The sequence below is a fragment of the Salvelinus alpinus genome, chromosome 27, assembly GCF_045679555.1.
Source record: "Salvelinus alpinus chromosome 27, SLU_Salpinus.1, whole genome shotgun sequence".
In the NCBI taxonomy this organism is placed as follows: Eukaryota; Metazoa; Chordata; class Actinopteri; order Salmoniformes; family Salmonidae; genus Salvelinus; species Salvelinus alpinus.
In genome coordinates, this window is record NC_092112.1 from 22,687,522 (window position 1) to 22,713,498 (window position 25,977).

Consider the following 25,977-nt stretch of genomic DNA (forward strand, 5'->3'; position numbering starts at 1 on the left):
AAACAACAATACGTGGATGGGATTGGACTGTGGCTGGCAGCGGCAAGCACACCTTGAAGTTGATCTGCTGGGCGAGCTCTTGGTCCTCTTGGTCATCTGGACTGGGGTTAGTGGGGGAGGGACCTAGGAGGGCAGAGCGCAAGGAGCAGCCACACGTCTCACAGCAGAAGTCCTGGGATCTGTCAGTGGGTCGGCAGGGAGGGAGCGTTAGGGAAGTTAGGGGCAGAAAGGGTTTCCATTGACTTTTCCAGGAGCCCAATGGATTCATCTGATGAGAAGGGTAAAGAATAGATTAGATGACTCAATAAAACCAGTATACAAACGAGGGGAAATCATTCACCCCTAGCAGCCCCCTAAGGAAAAGAGGGCCTGGATTAGTGTACGTTTTGGAGGCATTAAGTGATACAAGTCAAAGCCGTTTCCTAGTCCTATACAGCTGAATTAAAGTTGATCCAGGTAGGAGACCTGAGGGGTTTCCAGAGTCTGGGTGTCCGTCGCAAATGGCACCCTATTTCCTATATAGTGCACTACTTTTGACCTGTAGTGCACTTTATAGGGCATAGGGTATAATTTGGGACACAACCCTAGGCTTACTGAGCCAATCTGGGCCTATATCCTCTATGACAGAAACCCTGTTGAGATATGTTGGCTGATGCTCTCTGATCACAAGGCTGTTTACTTTGAGTCAGACAGGAGCTCCCATCACAACACACAAAAAACGTAGAGAAACGTACAAACTTCTTAGAGATTTGGTTTGTCAAAAATGACTCGTGTGGGTGGGTAGATGGCAATTTGACGGATGGATTGAAACTCATTATGTGAAGACAACATTCAACTGTGAATATTGACAGCTAGACCAATATAAATATAAAATACAATTCCATCAATGAAGTCAAGCATCACCTCCCAAGAGTTGCTATTCTTCCAAGGTGCTTTCCCACTCAACCAATATCATTATTTTTATAGGCAGAAAAGACAACCATCTGAAAATGTTCCTCCTCTAACTTCTGCATTATTAACGCTCGTCATTACAGCAGCCTGCCAGCCAGCAAAACTTCTCCAGCAGTTTACTTTTCTGTCAGGAAACAGAGCCAACTCTGAAAACTCAGAATTCTTCTTCTGTGCTGCTGTTTATCTGCTTCCTGCTAGGGGCCCCTGGCCCTGGTGTTGACTGACAGCTCTCACAATTACCATAGGGTACGGAGACAACCAAGAAGGAATTTTTGAATCAAAGCAAAGTTGCTGTCTCAACCGCAGCCACGACAGCCCTTTGTGAAACATGGGCCTTTCTTTCATCAGGAAGATAAACAGGCAGGCAGTGTACTGTATGTATTTATAGACAAGGATATGTTCCCGTGTCACATCTCATCTTCATGTGTTAATGAAACAGCCAGTCGCTAAAGACCCCCTGTCTGTATGTGTTAATAGAACAGACAGTCATCTGGGATGCGTCACAAATGGCACCCTATTCCCTTTATTGTATATTTTTGAACCAGAGCCCTGGTCAAAAGGAATACACTATAAAGGCAATAGGGTGCCATTTGGGACACAGCTCTTGGACCCCCCACACATTTTTTATCCTTCTCCAACAGAGCTTTTGCATGTTTCTTCAAAGGGAGAGACCCATAACAATAAGAGGAGAAGAATGAGCAACAACATGCCCAGACATGCCTTTGTTTCCCTGGCAATGACCATAGCTATTTGTAGAGTGCAAATCCACTGTGGCCCAGGTGTTAATTACATGACATGCTTGCATAAGCATCACTTTATTCTCAACTTTGTTAAATAAACACCTGTCTATCACTATATGTTCTCACTTTACCCCTACCTACATGTACAAATTACTTTGACTAACCTGTATCCCCACACATTGACTCGGTACCAGTACCCCCTGTATATAGCCTCATTATTGTTATTGTATTACTTTTATTTAAATGTTTTTACGTTTGTTTATTTAGTAAATATTTTCTTAACTATTTTTCTTAACTGCATTGTTGGTTAAGGGCTTAAGGGCTTGTAAGTAAGCATTTCACGGTAAGGTCTGTTGTATTTGGCACGTGATAAATACAATTCAATTTGATGTATATCCAGTTAGTCCATCTAATTGTATGTAAAGCTAGTGCTTGATACAAGTATCCACCATACATGTAATGATGCGTTTAAGGATTACACATTGAAACAAACAGCAAACATACATTTCACCCCAGACTGTTGTGTTGTTGTGTTGCTCCCCTCCCAGTCATTGTTATCGCCACCATTCATCCATCCCTCCCTCAGTGCAGACACTCAACTGATTTAAGGAGCCATTCGCAGTTTCACTGTACCTACCAGCCGTGTGTACTTAGACTTGCATGGCTTAATCTTTGCATTGGAAAGAGAGTAAAGTGGAAACAGTGGAGGGTTTAATCTGTGTAATCTTACTTTTTGGCCAGGCCTCTCCTCTCCTCTGGATTATAATCAAGGGATCCGATTGCACCCTCCCCTTTGGTTGGCATGAATCCGATTATAGCTATTAGTGCCGTTCTGACTGAAAGGGAGAAACAGAAAAATTATGAGAGACAAAACCCCCAAAAACTGTCTGTCGTCTCGTAACAGCAGTGGATAAAGGGAGTCGCTAAATCACATGAAATACCACGGCACATTCTGTCAAGTTCGCCACCCATGTTATGTAATGCGTTGCGGGAGTAATGCTTTGTTTTCTACTGCGTAAGCCTGGATTTAGAAAGTATTTCTGAGGACATTCGCCACAGCTACTCCTCAAATAGCATTCTCCAGCTGACATGATGGGACACTTTTCACAAAATGTTGGGAGAGCTTCTGTCATGTCAATGGTTGCTTCGGGGCTTTCTAACAACTCAAAACCAATGGATGATTTGAATAAAGACATTTGTAAAAAGGCTAGAATGTACATTATAAACACCTATGAAATCAAGTAGCAGGCTGACTGGAGGCAAAGAATGGACAGCAGGTGAGAAAACAGCTACAGGGAAAAGAGAAGAGAGAGGTTAAAACCTCTTATGGCTGCGATCCCCGTACAGGGATCAACATCCGGGGAAATTTCAGAGTGACTAACTAAAAATACAACGTCGTAACATTAAACATTCTTGAAAATGCAAGTGTCTTACATCCTTCAAAAGATTAGAATCTTGGTAATCAAACTACGTTTTCCGATTTAAAATAGCTATTACAGAGAACAAATGCCATGCTTTTGTTTGAGAAGAGCGATCAACAACAACAAACATTTTCCGCCATGACAGTTTTGACACATTCACATCTGAAGGTAAAATTATGACTTACATTCTGATATCTTGCTCTTATTTCTCTTCCTTAGGGTCCCAGTGATCAAATGAAGTGCCGTTTTCTTTGATAAAATCTATTTTTATAGCCTAAAACGAAACATTTTGTAAACCGTTTGTGTCGTGAATTCCATCTCTATCAACTTTTTACGGAGCATTCGACGTAATTACACACACTAAACAATCGTTTATCTAGTCATAGTTGGTTTCATTGCAATCCTCTGGATGTTTGCAACACAGCCAAACTTGATTGTTTTTTTTGCGGGGAGTATTGACCGAAGTGAACTGATTTGAAGACAACGAGCAATGACTTCATTGCGCACCAATAATATTAGCGAAGCTTCGTTGATTGACTGTATTTCTGCCCAATGACCACTGATCTTCTTGAAATCTAGCTGGGTAGATAGCCAATGAGCTGAGGTAAACGCCAGTATGTGATGGTTATGGGTTGGACCACCATCCCTTGTTTGTAAACGCACGCGTAACAAACTTCATTCTCGCCATTGACCATCAGACTAGTTGCAGTCACGCTTGTTTCGCACAGCAGTGTTTTGGAAAGTAGTATTTTGGAAGCAGTATTTTGGAAAGTGTTTTTTCAACGATTTCATTGAAGACATCATGGCGAATAAATCAGGAAAAGCGAAGTCCAAGTCTAAGTATACAGATTTGCACCAGATTATAGAAGAGATTGATCAGGAAAGTGAGACAGATTTTTTGTTTGAGGAATCTTTGAGTGAACACAGTTATGATTCAAACATTGAGGAACTGTTTCTGCAAGGACAGGACGTACTTCTGGACTGGTAAGTGCTAATGCCGTTTTATGAAATATAAATATACAGTGGGGAGAACAAGTATTTGATACACTGACGATTTTGCAGGTTTTCCTACTTACAAAGCATGTAGAGGTCTGTAATCCAGAAAATCACATTGTATGATTTTTAAGTAATTAATTTGCATTTTATTGCATGACATAAGTATTTGATACATCAGAAAAGCAGAACTTAATATTTGGTACAGAAACCTTTGTTTGCAATTACAGAGATCATACGTTTCCTGTAGTTCTTGACTAGGTTTGCACACACTGCAGCAGGGATTTTGGCCCACTCCTCCCTACAGATCTTCTCCAGATCCTTCAGGTTTCGGGGCTGTCGCTGGGCAATACGGACGTTCAGCTCCCTCCAAAGATTTTCTATTGGGTTCAGGTCTGGAGACTGGCTAGGCCACTCCAGGACCTTGAGATGCTTCTTACGGAGCCACTCCTTAGTTGCCATGGCTGTGTGCTTCGTGTCGTTGTCATGCTGGAAGACCCAGCCACGACCCATCTTCAATGCTCTTACTGAGGGAAGGAGGTTGTTGGCCAAGATCTCGCGATACATGGCCCCATCCATCCTCCCCTCAATACGGTGCAGTCGTCCTGTCCCCTTTGAAGAAAAGCATCCCCAAAGAATGATCTTTCCACCTTCATGCTTCACGGTTGGGATGGTGTTCTTCTTCCTCCAAACACGGTGAGTGGAGTTAGACCAAAAAGCTCTATTTTTGTCTCATCAGACCACATGACCTTCTCCCATTCCTCCTCTGGATCATCCAGATGGTCATTGGCAAACTTCAGACAGGCCTGGACATGCACTGGCTTAAGCAGGGGGACCTTGCGTGCGCTGCAGGATTTTAATCCATGACGGCGTAGTGTGTTACTAATGGTTTTCTTTGAGACTGTGGTCCCAGCTCTCTTCAGGTCATTGACCAGGTCCTGCCGTGTAGTTCTGGGCTGATCCCTCACCTTCCTCATGATCATTGATGCCCCACGAGGTGAAATCTTGCATGGAGCCCCAGACCGAGGGTGATTGACCGTCATCTTGAACTTCTTCCATTTTCTAATAATTGCGCCAACAGTTGTTTCATTCTCACCAAGCTGCTTGCCTATTGTCCTGTAGCCCATCCCAGCCTTGTGCAGGTCTACAATTTTATCCCTGATGTCCTTACACAGCTCTCTGGTCTTGGCCATTGTGGAGAGGTTGGAATCTGTTTGATTGAGTGTGTGGACAGGTGTCTTTTATACAGGTAACGAGTTCAAACAGGTGCAGTTAATACAGGTAATGAGTGGAGAACAGGAGGGCTTCTTAAAGAAAAACTAACAGGTCTGTGAGAGCCGGAATTCTTACTGGTTGGTAGGTGATCAAATACTTATGTCATGCAATAAAATGCAAATTAATTATTTAAAAATCATACAATGTGATTTTCTGGATTTTTGTTTTAGATTCCGTCTCTCACAGTTGAAGTGTACCTATGATAAAAATTACAGACCTCTACATGCTTTGTAAGTAGGAAAACCTGCAAAATCGGCAGTGTATCAAATACTTGTTCTCCCCACTGTATATCTTTTTTTTTTGTTGCAAAAATATACTAATATTTTTTTGCAATTTGCAATGAAATGTGTGATGAAATGTGTAAAGTACACATTGGCTATAGTGTGCTCTATACAATACATATCTGTTTATTTTATGTGATGATAAAAGGCTCATACAATACAAATATTTTTTAAATGTTTTCTTTCACAGTGATAGCGACTCCGACTGGGAGCCCCCGGTGCCAAGGTGCCCATCCCCCACTGAAGCGGGTTCATCCAAGACATTGTTTTACCATTTCATTGACATTGCTGTGGTGAATTCCTTCATCCTGCAGAAGGAAATGGCGAAGAGCTGTGGACAGCACCCCATCTCACAGCTAGCCTTCAGGGAGCTGCTCATCCGGGAGCTTGCTGGCTATAGCAAAAAGTCCACTGCATCACATTCTGCCCCCTACCTCTGCCAGCTCTACTCCTGCCTCCAGTGGTGTTCATATGCCACAGTTCATTACTGCAAGCATGACTGTGCCTCAGGGCCAAAAGGGCAAAGCATGGAGGCGTCGTTGTGTTCTGTGTCACATGAAGTCCCCCATCACCTGCACCACTTGTTCAGTTTGCCTCTGCTTTACATCAGAAAGAGACTGCTATGGGACATGGCACCGGCAGCAAAATATTGTGTAGAGGACTTCCAAAGGGTCTACCCCTGTTTTTATTTTTTTTCCTAATATTTTTTAAAACATTTTTATATATGTTTTTGTGTGTTAGAATTGCTTTTTGTTATGTTATATGTTGTATATAGTTATTTGCACTGTTGTATATAGTTATAGGTCATTTCACCAATTCGGCCACTTGGGTACATTTGGCCAACTTGTGTGGGACACCTGGGTGACTTCATGCTAAATGTCATGTAGCTCACCCATTCCTGAAGTTATCAGTCTGAAACTTTGCACACCTACAGTTGCCCTCTTGTGGTATCCATCAAAATTATCTCCAGCATCCTATCTGACTGTGTGGCTATTCTAGTACATGTGAAAGATGCTACAACAATAAAAAACAGAAAACGTATGCTCTTTCTTTCTCTTTTCTTCCACCAGATCTACTGTGTTATATTCTCCTACATTCAATTAACATTTCCACAAACTTCAGAATGTTTCCATTCAAATGATACCAAGAATATGCATATCCTTGCCTCTGGGGCTGAGCTACAGGCAGTTAGATTAGGGTATTTCTTCAGGCGGAAATTGAGAACAAGGGATGCAGCCATAACAAGTTAAGGAGGCCTGCTACACAGTGAAAGCCTGTTTCAACAGATAATGATTTGGTTGAAGAATGCTCTCAAGGTGATATCAGTCTGAATTCTCTCTCCACAAATTATTACAACTGTGGGCTCATGGTACTGCACATGGTACTGCAGAACAAACATAAGCTAGGAACCAATGCAGCTGCCCCCCCGGAGTGAACCTGTAGTGGAGAGCTGAGACACCAAAAACCCAGTGGGGGATGTTCAATCTCTGGGCCATGGACTCATTGGCTTTAAAAAATATATATATTTCACCTTTATTTAACCAGGTAGGCCAGTTGAGAACAAGTTCTCATTTACAACTGCGACCTGGCCAAGATAAAGCAAAGCAGTGCACATAAACAAACGTACAGTCAATAACACAATAGAAAAAAAGTCTATATAAAGTGTGTGCAAATGAGGTAAGATAAGGGAGGTAAGGCAATAAATGGGCCAAATTGGCGAAATAATTACAATTTAGCAATTAAACACTGGAGTGATAGATGTGCAGAAGATGAATGTGCAAGTAGAGATACTGGGGTGGAAAGGGGAGAAAAAGAAAAAAAAAACAGTATGGGGATGAGGTAGTTGGATGGGCTATTTAATTTACAGATGGGCTATGTACAGGCACAGTGATCTGTGAGCTGCTCTGACAGCTGGTGCTTAAAGTTAGCGAGGGAGATATGAGTCTCCAGCTTCAGTGATTTTTGCAATTCGTTCCAGTCATTGGCAGCAAAGAACTGGATGGAAAGGCAGCCAAATGAGGAATTGGCTTTGGGGGTGACCAGTGAAATATACCTGCTGGAGCGTGTGCTATGGGTGGGTGCTGCTATGGTGACCAGTGAGCTGAGATAAGGTGGGGCTTTACCTAGCAAAGACTTATAGATGACCTGGAGCCAGTGGGTTTGGCGACAAATATGAAGCCAGGGCCAGCCAACGAGAGCATACAGGTCGCAGTGGTGGGTGGTATATGGGGCTTTGGTGACAAAACAGATGGCACTGTGATAGACTGCATCCAATTTGCTGAGTAAAGTGTTGGAGGTTATTTTGTAAATGACATCGCCGAAGTCAAGGATCGGTAGGATAGTCAGTATTACGAGGGTATGTTTGACTGCATGAGTGAAGGAGGCTTTGTTGCGAAATAGGAAGCCGATTCTAGATTTAATTTTGGATTGGAGATGCTTAATGTGAGATTTGTAGATGCCCACATATTCTAAGTCAGAACCGTTCAGAGTAGTGATGCTGGATGGGCGGGCAGGTGCTGGTAGCTTTCGGTTAGGGTTAACCCTAAGAGCAGTTGGAGGCCACGGAAGGAGAGTTGTATGGTGTTGAAGCTCGTTTGCAGGTTAGTTAACACAGTGTCCAAAGAAGGGCCAGAAGTATACAGAATGGTATCGTCTGCGTAGAGGTGGATCAGAGAATCACCAGCGGAAGAGCGACATCATTGATGTATACAGAGAAGAGAGTCGGCCTGAGAATTGAACACTGTGGCACCCCCATAGAGACTGCCAGAGGTCCGGACAACAGGCCCTCCTCCGATTTGACACACTGAACTCTGTCTGAGAAGTAGTTGGTGAACCAGGCGAGGCAGTCATTTGAGAAACCAAGGCTGTTGAGTCTGCCGATAAGAATGTGGTGATTGACAGAGTCGAAAGGCTTGGCCAGGTCTATGAATACAGCTGCACAGTACTGTCTCTTATCGATGGAGGTTATGATATCGTTTAGGACCTTGAGCGTGGCTTGCCATGTGACCCCAGAGGACAAAAGCGGGAGTTATTTTAGATTAGCTTTTTTATGCTCATTAAAATACCCCGAAAGTAATATAAAGAAAAGCAGTGCGGGATTCTCCCATTGAATCTGATTACATTTCCATGCTTTTGGTACGGAGAATAACATGAGAGGAATACTCAGAAATAGGATGGCTTAACGGTGGTAAATGAAATCATGCCAGAGAATAATGGAAATATCAGACTTAATGTAGGAAATAGTGTGATGCCTGCTGCCAATACGGGGCTTTGTGAGCGAATAAGACGTGCGTGCCAAATATGCATTTCCAGTGACACACTTTCTTCTTATTTACTTTGTTCTGAAATGAAGTCTTCTTTTCAGCCCCTTCCAGTTTCCACTCTTTAAATTGTGGGGAAAAAGCTCAATGATAGAACAAAAATGCCTGAGCAAAAAAACATTTGCATATCTGCCTTCATTTAAATTCAAATTAAAAGTCTTAATCCGTCGTTTGTTCCTGTTGGTCCCTGGCAGGCAGAGAACGAGTGAGTGGGGATGCTAGGCTAAGTTTAGTGCAGCAGCTGGATGAGTAGGACTGGAAGAGGGAACAAGGACTGTGTGGTTAGCCGGGTGTGTGTGTGTCTCCAGGCTGGAGGAGACAAGCCATTTACTTGATTTTGCTTACACAGAAAATGTATCAAGATAATTAGCCTTTTCTAACTTGCTTCAAGACCTTTTTTTGGTTAAAGTAAGCAAAACTATCTGCCAGGCTGCTATCTTTTCAATAGCGGTGGTGGTCACGTGTTCACGAGGCAGAAGATCTGAGATCGAGTACCAGTGCGGGCTCATGAAGAAGGAATCTATACTGTTAAGCAAGTGACACCAGTTACAAAGGGATACCTACTGCTCCAAGATGGCTGCCATGTCTCCGGGTGATGGCCAGAGATGCTCAGACATATCTTCTTTCCCACCTCGAATCTTCCATTGGGCTGAAAGAGAAGCATATCCATAGAATTACATATAGAATACATGTATAATAAAGATAAGTGATTTATAGGATTTCGATGATAGGATCTCTATTACCATATCACGGTCTATGACAACCAGGTTGAACAAGCAACAGGGAGACAGTGAGACAGGCCGAGGTGGGGGCTCGTTGAAGGGAGGGATATTAAGAGAAAGAGAGTGAGCCTTCAAAGACCAAGTAAAACCTGCCAGCCTGAGCTAAGAGAGAGAGAAAAAAGAGACTCTGGACATAAAAAAGACTGTCACAACCTGTCTGATCCACTGGCTTTTATCAGCCTGTCATTGATTCTTCAAGTTATTATTGGTGCATGAAAAAAAACACATTACCGCTTCTTTCCCACAGAACCATTCAAGTCCTCTGTGACAGTGCAGTGACAGGCATGGCTTTGTTCTGACAATAGTGTCTCGGTGTGTCATATGATGTGGCTCCGGGTTAAGAAAAGACTTCTATAGCTGTCTATCATCCAGCCTTTGATAATTTGATTGGTTGCTTTTCATTGTTACTTCAATTTACACATAATTGGCTGTGATTGTTCGAAACAGGGGAATATCTTCATAAGTGTGTGTGTGCATGTGTGTGTTGGGGATCTTACTGTGAGTAGGATGATGCTGGGGGGCTTCATGGGGTACTCCGGGGGCAGCACGATCCTGCCGTGGTAAACCCCACCGTCAAAATCTGAGTCTGGGGGCCCGCGGACAGAGAAGTGCCACTCAAACAGATTATCCTGCGGGTACCCAACAAGCCAGTCACAAACACATATGTGACTCGTTTCAGGAAACTAGGCGTATGTTGCACGTCACTACTACACAGGAGAGGCATTTGAACGTAATTTTTTTTCTTATTTTTATTAAAATGCCTTCTGGAACATGTGAACTTTCATGTGCCTTAATAACAAACTTGTATTCCATCCATAAATACGAATACAATTGTTAAATTACAAGCCTAGTTGATTTAGCCACTGAAAAAGACAGGAACCTTCCCACCAACCATGATTGGCTGAGATAATGGAAGGGCTGGACATGCTGGGAGATGAGTTTGGATTGGTCTGCTATGTATCATGCTTCAGTTTGTAATGTGAGCTTTTCAGTATGTGTTGATAGTCCTTTCTAACGCGCCGTTTTTTGAAAGATATAACGTTAGCCATCGAGAACAACAAAAGTTTTGCTACTTTTCTCAACAACATTGATGCCTTGAATTTAGCAGGCGCTATCGACAGATCAGTTGGAAAAAGTGATGGGCTACTTTCTGCACATGCCACGGTCAATGTGAACCGGAGTGACTTGACACAATGCTGGCCAAACAAGATGTAGCTACAAACGGAGTTAAATGGTTCCAGCCTGCCATGAAGCATTCATCCATGTTATACAGGTAAGAGTCTAGCTACATTTTCTGATATAAGTTTTTAATTTAGTCAGAAAATATTTTTTTATTGCAAGTTCAATTGTACTGTTAGTTAGGGAACATTAGCTTGCTGGCTCGCTAGCTAAAGTTACGTGTATGATCTGTGTAGTAATATTATTAGAATCAGAAAGCCATTTGCATTGCTAGTTATAGCCTAATGTTAGCTAGCTAACATTGAACCTAGTTTGTTAGCTTTAGCTACCTGCAAATTTATACTACAGCTATGACAATGTTTGTATTGGTTAGTTTTATGAGTTGGGATTATGCCGTTTCATTGTTTAGCTTGCTAGCTACCTAGTAGCTAGCTACATGTCTAAACAAAAGACTCCACTTCGGCCAGATTATTACATGACCCATCAAATTAGCCAGGTATGTCTGGGGGTGATTACGGCCATTTATTGTATTTCATGAACGTGTACATGTCTAGACAATAGTGACCCATCCACTTAGCTAGATGTGACTGGGGGTGGTTATAGCATTTCCTTCACATGAACCATCAATTTAGACAAGTGTGTCAGGTAAGCGTCATCTGATGATGAGCCTGAGTGAGTTTGGGTGGCCCCAGGTATGACTGACCTCCAGTGGCTGGGCGTGGTAGTGCTCTGTGGGGTCCCTCAGTTCAGCTGCCTCCTTCATCAGCCTCTTCACAGCTAGCACCCACCCGGTGAAGAGAACAAACAAAACATCACGGTTAGCGCCAGGTAAAGCTGACATCCACTCATTCTTTATCCCAGCTGACACCAAGCTTGCAGTTTACTTCCACTAGCATGTGGTGTTCCAGGCATCTTCTCCACCGGTAGGTCTACATCCCCATATCCACAGACAGATATAGGGCCCTATAAAGTCTGCGGTGTGGAAAACGCGGACAGAATCACAGGATTCAGACATTAAAACAGAATTCAACAATATTCAAAATTCTATTGAACTTACTAGAAAAAGCATTAAATGATTTTGGGGAAAAACTAAATGAAATCAGTCAAAAAACAATAGATTTTATAGAGCCCTACAGACACGACAGTAGGCTAGACTCCTGATAGAGCCCTACAGACATGACAGAAAGGCTAGACTCCTGAAGTACACAGCGCTCATAGCTGCGGGAAGTATGGGTGCTGAGGGTGCTGCAGCAGCCCCTGATAAATCGAAAACAAATTTTAAATTGAAAAAAATTGTCAGCGCGCAAGGTCATGGAGTTCTCTATGATTGTTCAGTTATTGAGTTGTTACGCTTACCCACCGACCTGTTGAAAAGGAGGCGAGATGTAACCGAAATTGGAAAATAATTGGAAAAGGAAAGTGGAACTAAGGGGTATTCAGATGAACGGAATTGGTTTGGAATCCTTTAGAAGAAGTGAGCCTGTGAAATGAGCTCAGGAGTGGGAGTGGGGACCATCAGTTGGAAAGAAACTCTGGCTGGCCTGGCTATGTTTGAAAACATTACCAGCAATCAAATCCTTGCTTCCTGCATCCTAGTTTCCTACATTTCTCTTAAAGCACATTGGAGGAGGATCCAAGGTCCCTCCCTTGAACCTGCTTTGAGAGGAATTGAGAAAAACAAGAACAGAAGAAACAAGGTTTTCAGACACATCCCCTGTATGACTATAGGGCGAAGAGCAGGGGAGGAAGGCAGTTCAAGGCAGTGGAACAGAGAGGCTCTGACACCACACGCCTCCCAGGGCACGTGTTCCAGGTCTAATCTCGCCTCGGGCCAGACCCTCTAAACATCTATCTGTACTATTCTGTAATCCTACACTGAAAAGAGAAGGAAAAGAAAAGGAAGTCGGTGTGTGAAACTAGAATGCGCTGAGTAAACTCTTCCCTCTCCACCCCCCTGTTTACTCACAGATGGTAAGATCAAGTTTATCTTTCTGGGGGAAAAAACTGTTTGCATAAACTAAAGATGAGGTTATGACTAGGGCTGTTGCGGTGACTGTATTACCGCCACACACTGGCGGTTACGAGTCATGAAGGCAGTCAAATTCCACATGGCCGTTTAGTCAAGGTAATTAGGCTTCTCCAAGCTCTGATGCTGCTGATGGTCATTAGTAGCCTACCAAACTTGTTAACTTCTTTATGATAGGGGGCAGCATTTTGACTTTTGGATGAATTGCGTGCCCATAGTGAACTGCCTCCTACTCTGTCCCAGATGTAATAATAATATGCATATATTAGCATTTGGATATAAAACACTCTGAAGTTTCTAAAACTGTTTGAATGATGTCTGTGAGTATAACAGAACTCATATGGCAGGCAGAAACCTGAGAAATATTCCAAACAGGAAGTGAGAATTCTGAGGCTGGTCGATGTTCAACTCATCGCCTTTTCAATTCCCTGTAAGATATGGATCTGTTTGCACTTCCTACGCCTTCCACTAGATGTCAACAGTCTGTAGAACGTGGAATGAAGCCTCTGCTGTGATGTTGAGCCGGATGGGAGGTGTTTCAGTCAGTGGTCTGGCAGAATGCCAGTTCCTGGTCACGCGCATTACACATGATATCGCCTTGCGTTCCATTTCTTCTAGAGACACGAAGGAATTCTCCGGTTGGAACGCTATTGGATAGTTATGATAACAACATCCTGAAGATTGATTTTCTACTTAGTTTGACCAGTTTATTCGACCTGTTATATAACTTTTTGAAGTTTTCGTCCGAGTTCGCCTGCAGCTGCGCGAGCGTTGCTAGCAAAACATGCTAGCAAAAGTAGCTACTTAGACATAAGTAATGGACATTATCGAACAAAACAACGATTTATTGTGGAACTAGGATTCCTGGGAGTGCTTTCTGATGAAGATCATAAAAGGTAAGGGAATATTTATGATGTAATTTCGTATTTCTGTTGACATGGCGGAGAAATGTTGTTCTTATCTGAGCGCCGTCTCAGATTATTGCATGGTGTGCTTTTTACGTAAGTTTTTTTTTAAATCTGACAAAGCGGTTGCATTAAGAACAAGTGTATATTTAATTCTATGTAAAATATGTGTCTTTCATCAAAGTTTATGATGAGTATTTATGTTATTTGACGTGGCTCTCTGCAATTTCTCCGGATATTTTGGAGGCATTTCTGAACATGGCGCCAATGTAAACCGAGATTTGTGGATATAAATATGCACATTATCGAACAAAACATAAATGTATTGTGTAACATGATGTCCTATGAGTGTCATCTGATGAAGATCATTAAAGTTTAGTGATTCATTTTATCTCTATTTCTGCTTTTTGTGACTACTATCTTTTGCTGGGAAAATGGCTGTGTTTTTCTGTGGCTATGTACTGAGCTAACATAATTGTTTGGTGTGCTTCCCCTGTAAATCCTTTTTGAAATCAGACATGTTGGCTGGATTCACAACATGTGTAGCTTAGTGTCTTTCATGTGTGATTTCATGAAAGATAGATTTTTATAGTAATATATTTGAATTTGGCGCGCTACATTTGTTCTGGCTTTTGGCCAAGTGGGACGCTGCCGTCCCACATATCCCAGAGAAGTTAACTGCCTGGTACTCAGCACTCTATGGTCCCTCTAAATCACTTTGACATAAATGCAAATCTATTAGAAATATAATCTAATCATTTAGATAAAAGCCCATGAGCTCATGTTGTGCAACATTTCTATAGGCTATACAATTCCGCGAGAAAACAATGATGACCTCTATTAAAAAGAGGAGGATCCCATCAGCTTTCTATAGGCTAGGCTTACTATATTTATTTCTCAACTTTCCTAATATTAAGCACATTGCTTAACTTTACAATAGGAGTATAGTCTACCTGGCTGGCATGAAAATGAACCCCGGGAAAGCGTTTTCCACTGCCCCTGTTTCGAGACAGGTGCATGATAATGGTTAATTCTAAATCAAAACAAATTTCACACATTATTTAGTATATGTAAAGACAAAATTAAATCAAGAATAGTCTGATGGGTGACAATATTAGCTTGTGAATGATGCCCAGCTTAAGGCAAGAAACAAAGCCTTTTTTTGCAACTTCTTCGAATAATAGTCGAGCACCTCATGTAGCCTAGCCCATAGGCCTATATGTTTTCTTTAAATTTATTTATTTAGTACTTTTTTGCCCTTTTTCTTCCCAATTTTGTGATATCCAATTGGTAGTTACAGTCTTGTCCCATCGCTGCACCTCCCGTACAGACTCGGGAGAGGCGGAACATTGGCCCTTATAGCCTACTGTTGTGTGTGCACTGCTGCATTTATGTGAAGAAATAGCCTAATAGTTTATCAACATTTTAAGCTAAACGTTCAGATCTGTTGCGTCAGCCACATAGCGTAAAAAAAGTGGTTTTGATGCTAGTGGTTGTATTCATTTGAGATCTATAGCATCCCACAACTGTCCCAGACTATGTTTGGAATATTTGTTTCTCGCACAGAATAGAATAGGTAAACTTCTGTACTATGGGGGATAGTAGATTGACATAGGCTAGTGCTTTTGCTGTTCGTTAGAATTACTCATCTTGTTGGCTGACGAAAAGTAAATGTGGACAGTTCCTGCAATATTTTAAATATGCACCTCGGAATTGGATAAGGACGCAGTTGCGTCCCCGGTGTGTCTATCTTCACTTGTAGCCTGTGAGAAAGACCCGATCACGTGATGGAGAGCCATGTGAGTAAGAGGTGCTTCAGAGCCCGCAGCACTCAGGGAGAAGGGCACACACAACGCAGCACTCTGGGCCAAGGGCACCATGGCCACTGGCCGCAAAAGGCATGGATTTTTTTAGGGTGCATTACGGCCACACAAAGGGGATGCCACTGTGAAATTTGAGGCATTATCAAGTGCTTGTCAAATTGTGAATGAGAGTGATGAAGTGTGTACAGCCTGCGCAAAAAAACAAAGTAGAGCTCATGCCTTTCAAGACACTTTTTTTCAAATCATCATTAGAGTCGCATCATGCAGCCTTACAATGTATTAAAAATAAAAACATATAGCCTAAAGTTTTGTAGAACAACTAAAGATACATTAATAACTCAAAATTAAGCATATAGGAGTACCTATTTATTTAACCACACTCCCCCAAATCGTTCGGAGATAATATCCTTTCTATTTTATTCAGCTTTGTTTAATTGTATTCATACTATGAAATAATATATAAATAATGCCACGGAATTCTAAGCAAATCTTGTCTGCTAAATGAACTAGTGTAGCCCACAGCAATATGGCATAGCCAGATCAGGTCCTAACATAAGGACAATGCTATTCTGTTTTTCTGAAATAGACAACATCATCTTCAAATCATGTTTCTTTAGACCTGTCTAAATTCTTTATTTATTTATTGTGAAGGTGTAGGCTATACTACATGGATTTATTAGACTTTTAAAAAAATGTAGACGTTCCAAAGGTATCCGTGACTTGTAGGCTACAGTGGGGAGAACAAGTATTTGATACACTGCCGATTTTGCAAGTTTTCCTACTTACAAAGCATGTAGAGGTCTGTAATTTTTATCATAGGTACACTTCAACTGTGAGAGACGGAATCTAAAACAAAAATCCAGAAAATCACATTGTATGATTTTTAAGTAAATAATTTGCATTTTATTGCATGACATAAGTATTTGATACATCAGAAAAGCAGAACTTAATATTTGGTACAGAAACCTTTGTGTGCAATTACAGAGATCATACGTTTCCTGTAGTTCTTGACCAGGTTTGCACACACTGCAGCAGGGATTTTGGCCCACTCCTCCATACAGACCTTCTCCAGATCCTTCAGGTTTCGGGGCTGTCGCTGGGCAATACGGACTTTCAGCTCCCTCCAAAGATTTTCTATTGGGTTCAGGTCTGGAGACTGGCTAGGCCACTCCAGGACCTTGAGATGCTTCTTACGGAGCCACTCCTTAGTTGCCCTGGCTGTGTGTTTCGGGTCGTTGTCATGCTGGAAGAACCAGCCACGACCCATCTTCAATGCTCTTACTGAGGGAAGGAGGTTGTTGGCCAAGATCTCGCGATACATGGCCCCATCCATCCTCCCCTCAATACGGTGCAGTCGTCCTGTCCCCTTTGCAGAAAAGCATCCCCAAAGAATGATGTTTCCACCTCCATGCTTCACGGTTGGGATGGTGTTCTTGGGGTTGTACTCATCCTTCTTCTTCCTCCAAACACGGCGAGTGGAGTTTAGACCAAAAAGCTCTATTTTTGTCTCATCAGACCACATGACCTTCTCCCATTCCTCCTCTGGATCATCCAGATGGTCATTGGCAAACTTCAGACGGGCCTGGACATGCGCTGGCTTGAGCAGGGGGACCTTGCGTGCGCTGCAGGATTTTAATCCATGACGGCATGGTGTGTTACTAATGGTTTTCTTTGAGACTGTGGTCCCAGCTCTCTTCAGGTCATTGACCAGGTCCTGCCGTGTAGTTCTGGGCTGATCCCTCACCTTCCTCATGATCATTGATGCCCTACGAGGTGAGATCTTGCATGGAGCCCCAGACCGAGGGTGATTGACCATCATCTTGAACTTCTTCCATGTTCTAATAATTGCGCCAACAGTTGTTGCCTTCTCACCAAGCTGCTTGCCTATTGTCCTGTAGCCCATCCCAGCCTTGTGCAGGTCTACAATTTAACCCTGATATCCTTACACAGCTCTCTGGTCTTGGCCATTGTGGAGAGGTTGGAGTCTGTTTGATTGAGGTTGTGGACAGGTGTCTTTTATACAGGTAACGAGTTCAAACAGGTGCAGTTAATACAGGTAATGAGTGGAGAACAGGAGGGCTTCTTAAAGAAAAACTAACAGGTCTGTGAGAGCCGGAATTCTTACTGGTTGGTAGGTGATCAAATACTTATGTCATGCAATAAAATGCAAATTAATTACTTAAAAATCATACAATGTGATTTTCTGGATTTTTGTTTTAGATTCCGTCTCTCACAGTTGAAGTGTACCTATGATAAAAATTACAGACCTCTACATGCTTTGTAAGTAGGAAAACCTGCAAAATCGGCAGTGTATCAAATACTTGTTCTCCCCACTGTATGTGTAGAAGCCAGGAGATGCTAAATGTGTTTGTTACTTAACGGTCAATTACCGTGAGACCAACAGTTATTTGCTTGACAATCGAAGTTTCATGACCGCCACAGCCCTAGTTATGACATGCTAATAATTATCAATAAGCACCTTTCGAAGAGCGAATGACATGCAGGTCAAACAGTGTGACCAAAGCAATGGGGGAATAATATTTTACTGTCTGAGAAATTTCTTTTCACATCCTGACTTGTTAAATTAGTGAAGCGAGTGGTTTCTATTGTGGCTTTAAAAGGTGTATCGTAATTTCATAAAATATTTCTGGTGCCAATAGTGGAATGATAGTGTTACTAAATTGATAATTTCAGTTTATGTGAGAAAACAAGCACTGAATAGTGTAGGGAATCATTGTAACATCTAAATGATTGTACCATCTAAAATCGCTGTGAAATATACACTGCTCAAAAAAATAAAGGGAACACTTAAACAACACAATGTAACTCCAAGTCAATCACACTTCTGTGAAATCAAACTGTCCACTTAGGAAGCAACACTGATTGACAATAAATTTCACATGCTGTTGTGTAAATGGAATAGACAACAGGTGGAAATTATAGGCAATTAGCAAGACACCCCCAATAAAGGAGTGGTTCTGCAGGTGGTGACCACAGACCACTTCTCAGTTCCTATGCTTCCTGGCTGATGTTTTGGTCACTTTTGAATGCTGGCGGTGCTTTCACTCTAGTGGTAGCATGAGACGGAGTCTACAACCCACACAAGTGGCTCAGGTAGTGCAGCTCATCCAGGATGGCACATCAATGCGAGCTGTGGCAAGAAGGTTTGCTGTGTCTGTCAGCGTAGTGTCCAGAGCATGGAGGCGCTACCAGGAGACAGGCCAGTACATCAGGAGACGTGGAGGAGGCCGTAGGAGGGCAACAACCCAGCAGCAGGACCACTACCTCCGCCTTTGTGCAATAAGGAGCAGAAGGAGCACTGCCAGAGCCCTGCAAAATGACCTCCACAGGCCACAAATGTGCATGTGTCTGCTCAAACGGTCAGAAACAGACTCCATGAGGGTGGTATGAGGGCCCGACGTCCACAGGTGGGGGTTGTGCTTACAGCCCAACACCGTGCAGGACGTTTGGCATTTGCCAGAGAACACCAAGATTGGCAAATTCGCCACTGGCGCCCTGTGCTCTTCACAGATGAAAGCAGGTTCACACTGAGCACGTGACAGACGTGACAGTCTGGAGACGCCGTGGAGAACGTTCTGCTGCCTGCAACATCCTCCAGCATGACCGGTTTGGCGATGGGTCAGTCATGGTGTGGGGTGGCATTTCTTTGGGGGGCCGCACAGCCCTCCATGGGCTCGCCAGAGGTAGCCTGGCTGCCATTAGTTACCGAGATGAGATCCTCAGACCCCTTGTGAGACCATATGCTGGTGCGGTTGGCCCTGGGTTCCTCCTAATGCAAGACAATGCTAGACCTCATGTGGCTGGAGTGTGTCAGCAGTTCCTGCAAGAGGAAGGAATTGATGCTATGGACTGGCCCGCCCGTTCCCCAGACCGGAATCCAATTGAGCACATCTGGGACATCATGTCTCGCTCCATCCACCAACGCCACGTTGCACCACAGACTGTCCAGGAGACTCATGAAACCATCCGCCACCTCATCAGGAGCATCCCCAGGCGTTGTAGGGAGGTCATACAGGCACGTGGAGGCCACACACACTACTGAGCCTAATTTTGACTTGTTTTAAGGACATTACATCAAAGTTGGATCAGCCTGTAGTGTGGTTTTCCACTTTAATTTTGAGTGTGACTCCAAATCCAGACCTCCATGGGTTGATAAATTTGATTTCCATTGATCATTTTTGTGTGATTTTGTTGACAGCACATTCAACTATGTAAAGAAAAAAGTATTTAATAAGAATAGTTCATTCATTCAGATCTAGGATGTGTTATTTTAGTGTTCCCTTTATTTTTTTGAGCAGTGTATTTTCCATAATAAAAAATATCAACCAGCTTCAAACAGCGGTTTGAGTCCACCAGCTTCAAATAGCTGTAAAAACGATATTTTGTGTAATTGAAAATATATTTCACAGCGATTTTAGATGGTAGAATCATTCCTTACACTATTCAGTGCTTGTTTTCTCACATAAACTGAAATTGAGTGAACAGTGTAGAATTGCAGCAACCAGGAAATTAGCAAATCCACTTGATAACACAGCCAAAGTCAGAACAGCTTTCCCAGTATAATTTTTCCCAACAGATGACGCTCCGGCAGGAGAAATACAAATATCACAGCCAATCATAACACTGGCGGGTAAGTAATACTGTAAAACACTATCATTTCACTATTAGCGACAGATATATTATGGACATTTGCTGATGATTTTTTTTTATAAATCCTGTGTAGGACCTTTAAATCAAGCTTAGACATTATGTTGTAGGAGTCAGACACCGACAGATGCATTTCTGTTTATAATCAATAGCAGAGAAACAATCCCGATTCCCAAATATTGAAGTACAGCTTGGAAATACGTTACAAATAGATGCTAAGCTTCAACAGGAAGTGGCACAATACAACAAAGCTGCAATGTATGTAAGCACTCAAGCTAGTCACAACTTCAACCACATTACAAAGGAAATATTAATCATTTTCTGTGGAATTGTGCAATAGGTTGTTTTAAGTTGTACCCTGTTTGTTGACACCGACCAGGGCATCAATTCAAATGTGTTGCATTCTAATACAATTTGATCAACTGACAAAGTGCTTAATATTATATATATTAATTTGCAGTGCTTAGCATTTGCAGTGCTTAAAATAATATTCTTCCAGAACAAAATAAGGAATATAACTGCCTAGTTTAGTATGAAGAAAGAACAGTGGATAGAGCTTAAGGACCTTGTATAGTATGAATGAATAGCACAGTAAATATTGAACAAAGACTGTAGGGAGTCAAGAGGTCATGGCAGAAGATATACAGTGCATTCGTAAAGTTTTCAGACCCCTTGACTTTTTCCATATTTTGTTACATTACAGCTCTATTCTAAAATTGATTAAATAAAACATTATCATCAATCTACACACAATGCCCCACAATGACAAAGCGAAAACAGGTTTTTAGAAATGTTTGCAAATGTATAAAAAATAAAAAACAGATACCTTATTTACATAAGTATTTAGACCCTTTGCTATGAGACTTAAAATTGAGCTTAGGTGCATCCTGTTTCCATTGATCAACCTTTCTACAACTTGATTGGAGTCCACCTGTGGTAGATGCAATTGATTGGACATGATTTGGAAAGGCACACACCTGTCTATAAGTTCCCACAGTTGACAGTGCATGTCAGAGCAAAAAAGGAATTGTCCGCTGAGCTCCGAGACAGGACTATGTCGAAGCACAGATCTGGGGAAGGGTAGCAAAATGTCTGCAGTATTGAAGGTCCCCAATAACACACTGGCCTCAATCATTCTTAAATGGAAGAAGTTTGGAACCACCAAGACTCTCCTAGAGCTGGCCCCCCGGCCAAACCGGTCACCTCCCTGACCAAGAACCCGATGGTCACTCTGACAGAGCTCCAGAGTTCCACTGTGGAGATGGGACAACCTTCCAGAAGGACAACCATCTCTGCAGCACTCCACCAATCAGGCCTTTATGGTAGAGTGGCCAGACGGAAGCCACTCCTCAGAAAAAGGCACATGACAGCCCGCTTGGAGTTTGCCAAATGGCACCTAAAAGACTCCCAGACCATGAGAAACAAGACTCTTTGGCCTGAATGCCAAGCATCACATCTGGAGGAAACTTGCCACCATCCCTAAGGTAACGCATGGTGATGGCAGCATCATGCTGTGGGGATGTTTTTCAGCAACAGGGTCTGGGAGACTAGTCAGGATTGAGGGAAAGATGAACGGAGCAAAGTACAGAGAGATCCTTGATGAAAACCTGCTCCAGGATCTTGGAAGGTGAACCTTCGCCCCAGTCTAACAGGACAACGACCCTAAGTACACAGCCAAGACAACGCAGGAGTGGCTTCGGGACAAGTCTCTGAATGTCCTTGAGTGGCCCGGCCAGAGCCCGGACTTGAACCCGATTGGATATCTCTGGAGAGACCTGATTGCTGTGCAACGGCGCTCCCCATCCAACCTGACAGAGCTTGAGAAGAGCTTGAGAGGATCTGCAGAGAAGAATGGGAGAAACTCCCCAAATAGAAGTGTGCCAAGCTTGTAGCGTCATACCCAAGACTTGATTCTGTAATCACTGCCAGGTGCTTCAACAAAGTACTGAGTAAAGGGTCTGAATACTTATGTAAATGCATATTTTTTTATTTTGTAGAAATTTGCAAAAAATTCTAAAAACCTGTTTTTGCTTTGTCATTATGGGTTATTGTGTGTAGATTGATGGGGGGAAACAATTTAACCCATTTTAGAATCAGTCTAGAAAAAGTCAAGGGAACTGAATACTTTCCGAATGCAGTGTATGGTTTGCGTGTGTGTGTGTGTGTGTGCTACAGCCTCTGCCCTAATGCATTGGGCCCACAGAAACCCTGGGCCGGAGGAGACGGCAAGGGCAATAAATTACAGTGACAGCCACTGTGAGTTAGAACTGTCCAAACTAGGGCACAACTCTCCAGCAGGTTGACACAACAAGCCTGCAAAGCAGAGCGAGCAATCCTCTCTCGCACTCCCCAGCAGCAACAGATGATGTATTCACACAAAGGAGCAGCTATTGTGGAGGAGGACCGTGTGTGATTATGAGCAGAAAAGTGTTTTCTGGTCTAAAAAAACTACAGTATATAGTGCCCTCCGTAATTATTATTATTATTTTTTCTTCTTTTGGCTCTGTACTCCAGCACTTTGGATCTGAAATGATACAATGACTACAAGGTTAAAGTGCAGAATGTCAGCTTTAATTTGAGGGTATTTTCATCCATATGAAATTACAGCACTTTTTGTACATAGTCCACCGCATGCCCCCATTTTAGGGGACCAAAAGTATTGAGACAAATTCACTTATGTGTATTAAAGTAGTCAAATGTTTAGTATTTGGTTCCGTATTCCTAGCACACAATGATTACATCAAGCTTTTGACTCTACAAACTTGTTGGATGCATTTGCTATTTGTTTTGGTTGTGTTCCATTTTATTTTGTGCCCAATAGAAATTAATGGTAAATAATGTATTGTAGCATTTTGGAGTTACTTTTATTGTAAATAAGAATAGAATATATTTCTAAACACTTCTACATTAATGTAGATGCTACCATGATTATGGATAGAACTGAATGAATCGTGAATAATGATGAGTGATTAAGTTAGACGCACAAATATCATACACCCACAAAAATGATAACCTCCCGTTATTGTAACCTCCGAATCCCCTCTCTCCACTGGGATTCTCTGCCTCTAACCCTATTACAGGGGCTGAGTCACTGGCTTACTGGTGCTCTTTCATGCCGTCCCTGGGAGGGGTGCGTCACTTGAGTGGGTTGAGTTACTGACGTGATCTTCCTGTCTGGGTTGGCGCCCCCCCTTGGTTTGTGCTGTGGTGATCTTTGTGGGCTATACTCGGCCTTGTCTCAGGATTGTAAGTTGGTGGTTAAAGATATCCCTCTAGTGGTGTGGGGGCTGTGCTTTGGCAAAGTGGGTGGGGTTATATCCTTCCTGTTTGGCCCTGTCCGGGGGTTTCTTCTGATGGGGCCACAGTGTCTCCTGACCCCTCCTGTCTCAGCCTCCAGTATTTATGCTGCAGTAGTTTATGTGTCGGGGGGCTAGGGTCAGTTGGTTATACCTGGAGTACTTCTCCTATCTTATCCAGTGTCCTGTGTGAATTTAAGTATGCTCTCTCTAATTCTCTCGTTCTCTCTTTCTTTCTCTCTCTCGGAGAACCTGAGCCCTAGGACCATACGTCACGGCAAACCGGGCATGATGACTCCTTGCTGTCCCCAGTCCGCCTGGCCTTGCTGCTATTCCAGTTTCAGCTGTTCTGCCTGCGGTTATGGAACCCCTACCTGTCCCAGACCTGCTGTTTTCAACTCTTAATGATCGGCTATGAAAAGCCAACTGATATTTATTCCTGATTATTATTTGACCATGCTTGTCATTTATGAACATTTTGAAAATCTTGGCTCTCTCTAATTCTCTCTTTCTTTCTCTCTCTCGGAGGACCTGAGCCCTAGGACCATACGTCAGGACTACCGGGCATGATGACTCCTTGCTGTCCCCAGTCCACCTGGCCTTGCTGCTATTCCAGTTTCAACTGTTCTGCCTGCGGTTATGGAACCGCCACCTGTCCCAGACCTGCTATTTTCAACTCTTAATGATTGGCTATGAAAAGCCAACTGAAAATTATTCATGATTATTATTTGACCATGCTTGTCACTTATGAATATTTTGAACATCTTGGCATAGTTCTGTTATAATCTCCACCCGGCACAGCCAGAAGAGGACTGGCCACCCCTCATAGCCTGGTTCCTCTCTAGGTTTCTTCCTAGGTTTTGGCCTTTCTAGGGAGTTTTTCCTAGCCACCGTGCTTCTACACCTGCATTGCTTGCTGTTTGGGGTTTTAGGCTGGGTTTCTGTACAGCACTTCGAGATATTAGCTGATGTACGAAGGGCTATATAAAATAAACTTGATTTGATTTTGATTTGATTGTAATGGTGTCTTGGGTGTATGATATTTGTGTGTCTGTAACTTTCTCACTGTCCCAATAATTACAGAGGACACTGTATGTGGACGTGTGGATACAGATTTTCACAGCAATTTTTAAGTTGATACCTCCCCTCTATCTCTACTGCTGTGGGGTGGCAGACAAAATCTTCCACTTGGGACTTCTTTAAGGTTCAGCGATGGGGAAATTATTGTGACGGAGGTGAGATACGGTATCAGAGGCGGGCATGCCAGGCTTGCTATGTTGAGGGCCACTTGGAGTGTCTCAGCTCCATGTCTCATTCAGCCTGATTACGGTGATGACTGGGTGTCTGTCAGCACCAGGCTTTGATGGCATGGCCAATGGCGACTCAGACACTGCCTGTGCCACTAAGCTCTCCAGTCATGGGCCTGATGGGCCATGGCAGCTGTCAACAGTTTGTCCGGAAACTCATTGGGTAATATGTGGGTCCCCCTCCAACTTCGGCATGGTGGTTGTCTCTCTCAGCAGCTGGCTGACTAATATTCTGAGATTTCACAGAAAACACTCACTATTGGACTAACCAGGTTTAATACAGTAGGCTGGTGGGATGAAGAGCAAAATATTGTATACTGAGTGGTTTCAATTGGGATTTGATTTGACAGGTCTTTGGAGGGTTGATTTCCAGATAACACTAGCACAGTGTGGTCGGCTTGTGCACACCACCCCCGCTGTCCGCTGTGACGATTATCCGGAAGAGACAGCTGCCATGACAGTGAACATACAGTATAGGGCTACATAGCTTACACTTCACTTCCTATTCCTATTGTGCATTTAGCCTACCTACCTTGTCATAAAGTTGCAATTGCCCATTTGTTACTATGCAAATAGGCTTAATGTAAACTTCTAACTCTGAATCTGGGGAGTTCGATGCATAGCCTAATTGTTCAAGGGCTATATTATAATGAGTGTAAGGTTAAATAAAAATGTGTGTTATGGCCATGTGAGCACTCCGTTCTTCTGAGCTGAATCTATCCTGGAGCGCCACTAAGCACTCTAAGAACCACCCGGCCTCAAGTCCAATTCATTTGGTTTGGGGATTAAGCATTGGCTCCCACTACTGAAAGAGATGCAGCTGCCTTAAAAAAACACTTGGCACTCTGGTTGTGGCGGGGAGAGAGAAAAAAAGCCTGAAGAGAATAAAAAGCCTAGTTATTTTTTTTTCTTCGCATGTGGGTGGTCAAATCGGCATGGTCTTGGAGCAGTCTGATATAGCTTAGTCTGCACTCGTGTTTCCCGGGGGATAGAAAGGTGAGATGCAGTTT

The 25,977-nt window shown here is 42.8% G+C and overlaps 1 protein-coding gene across 3 annotated transcripts in view; it reads right to left on the bottom strand.

The window, feature by feature from the left end:
* Positions 1-25,977, bottom strand: part of LOC139556185 (ubiquitin-conjugating enzyme E2 J1-like) — a 38,997-nt gene that overhangs the window by 5,655 nt on the left and 7,365 nt on the right. The window contains exons 2-6 of one of the 3 annotated variants that reach the window (XM_071369791.1): positions 11,646-11,719; positions 10,261-10,392; positions 9,546-9,630; positions 2,422-2,527; positions 53-179 (exon numbers count right to left, since the gene is read on the bottom strand). In XM_071369791.1, the coding sequence (XP_071225892.1) occupies positions 53-179; positions 2,422-2,527; positions 9,546-9,630; positions 10,261-10,392; positions 11,646-11,719 (524 nt within the window). The remainder of the gene's footprint in view (positions 1-52; positions 180-2,421; positions 2,528-9,545; positions 9,631-10,260; positions 10,393-11,645; positions 11,720-25,977) is intronic. The other 2 variants (XM_071369792.1, XM_071369793.1) reach the window with 2 other exon arrangements.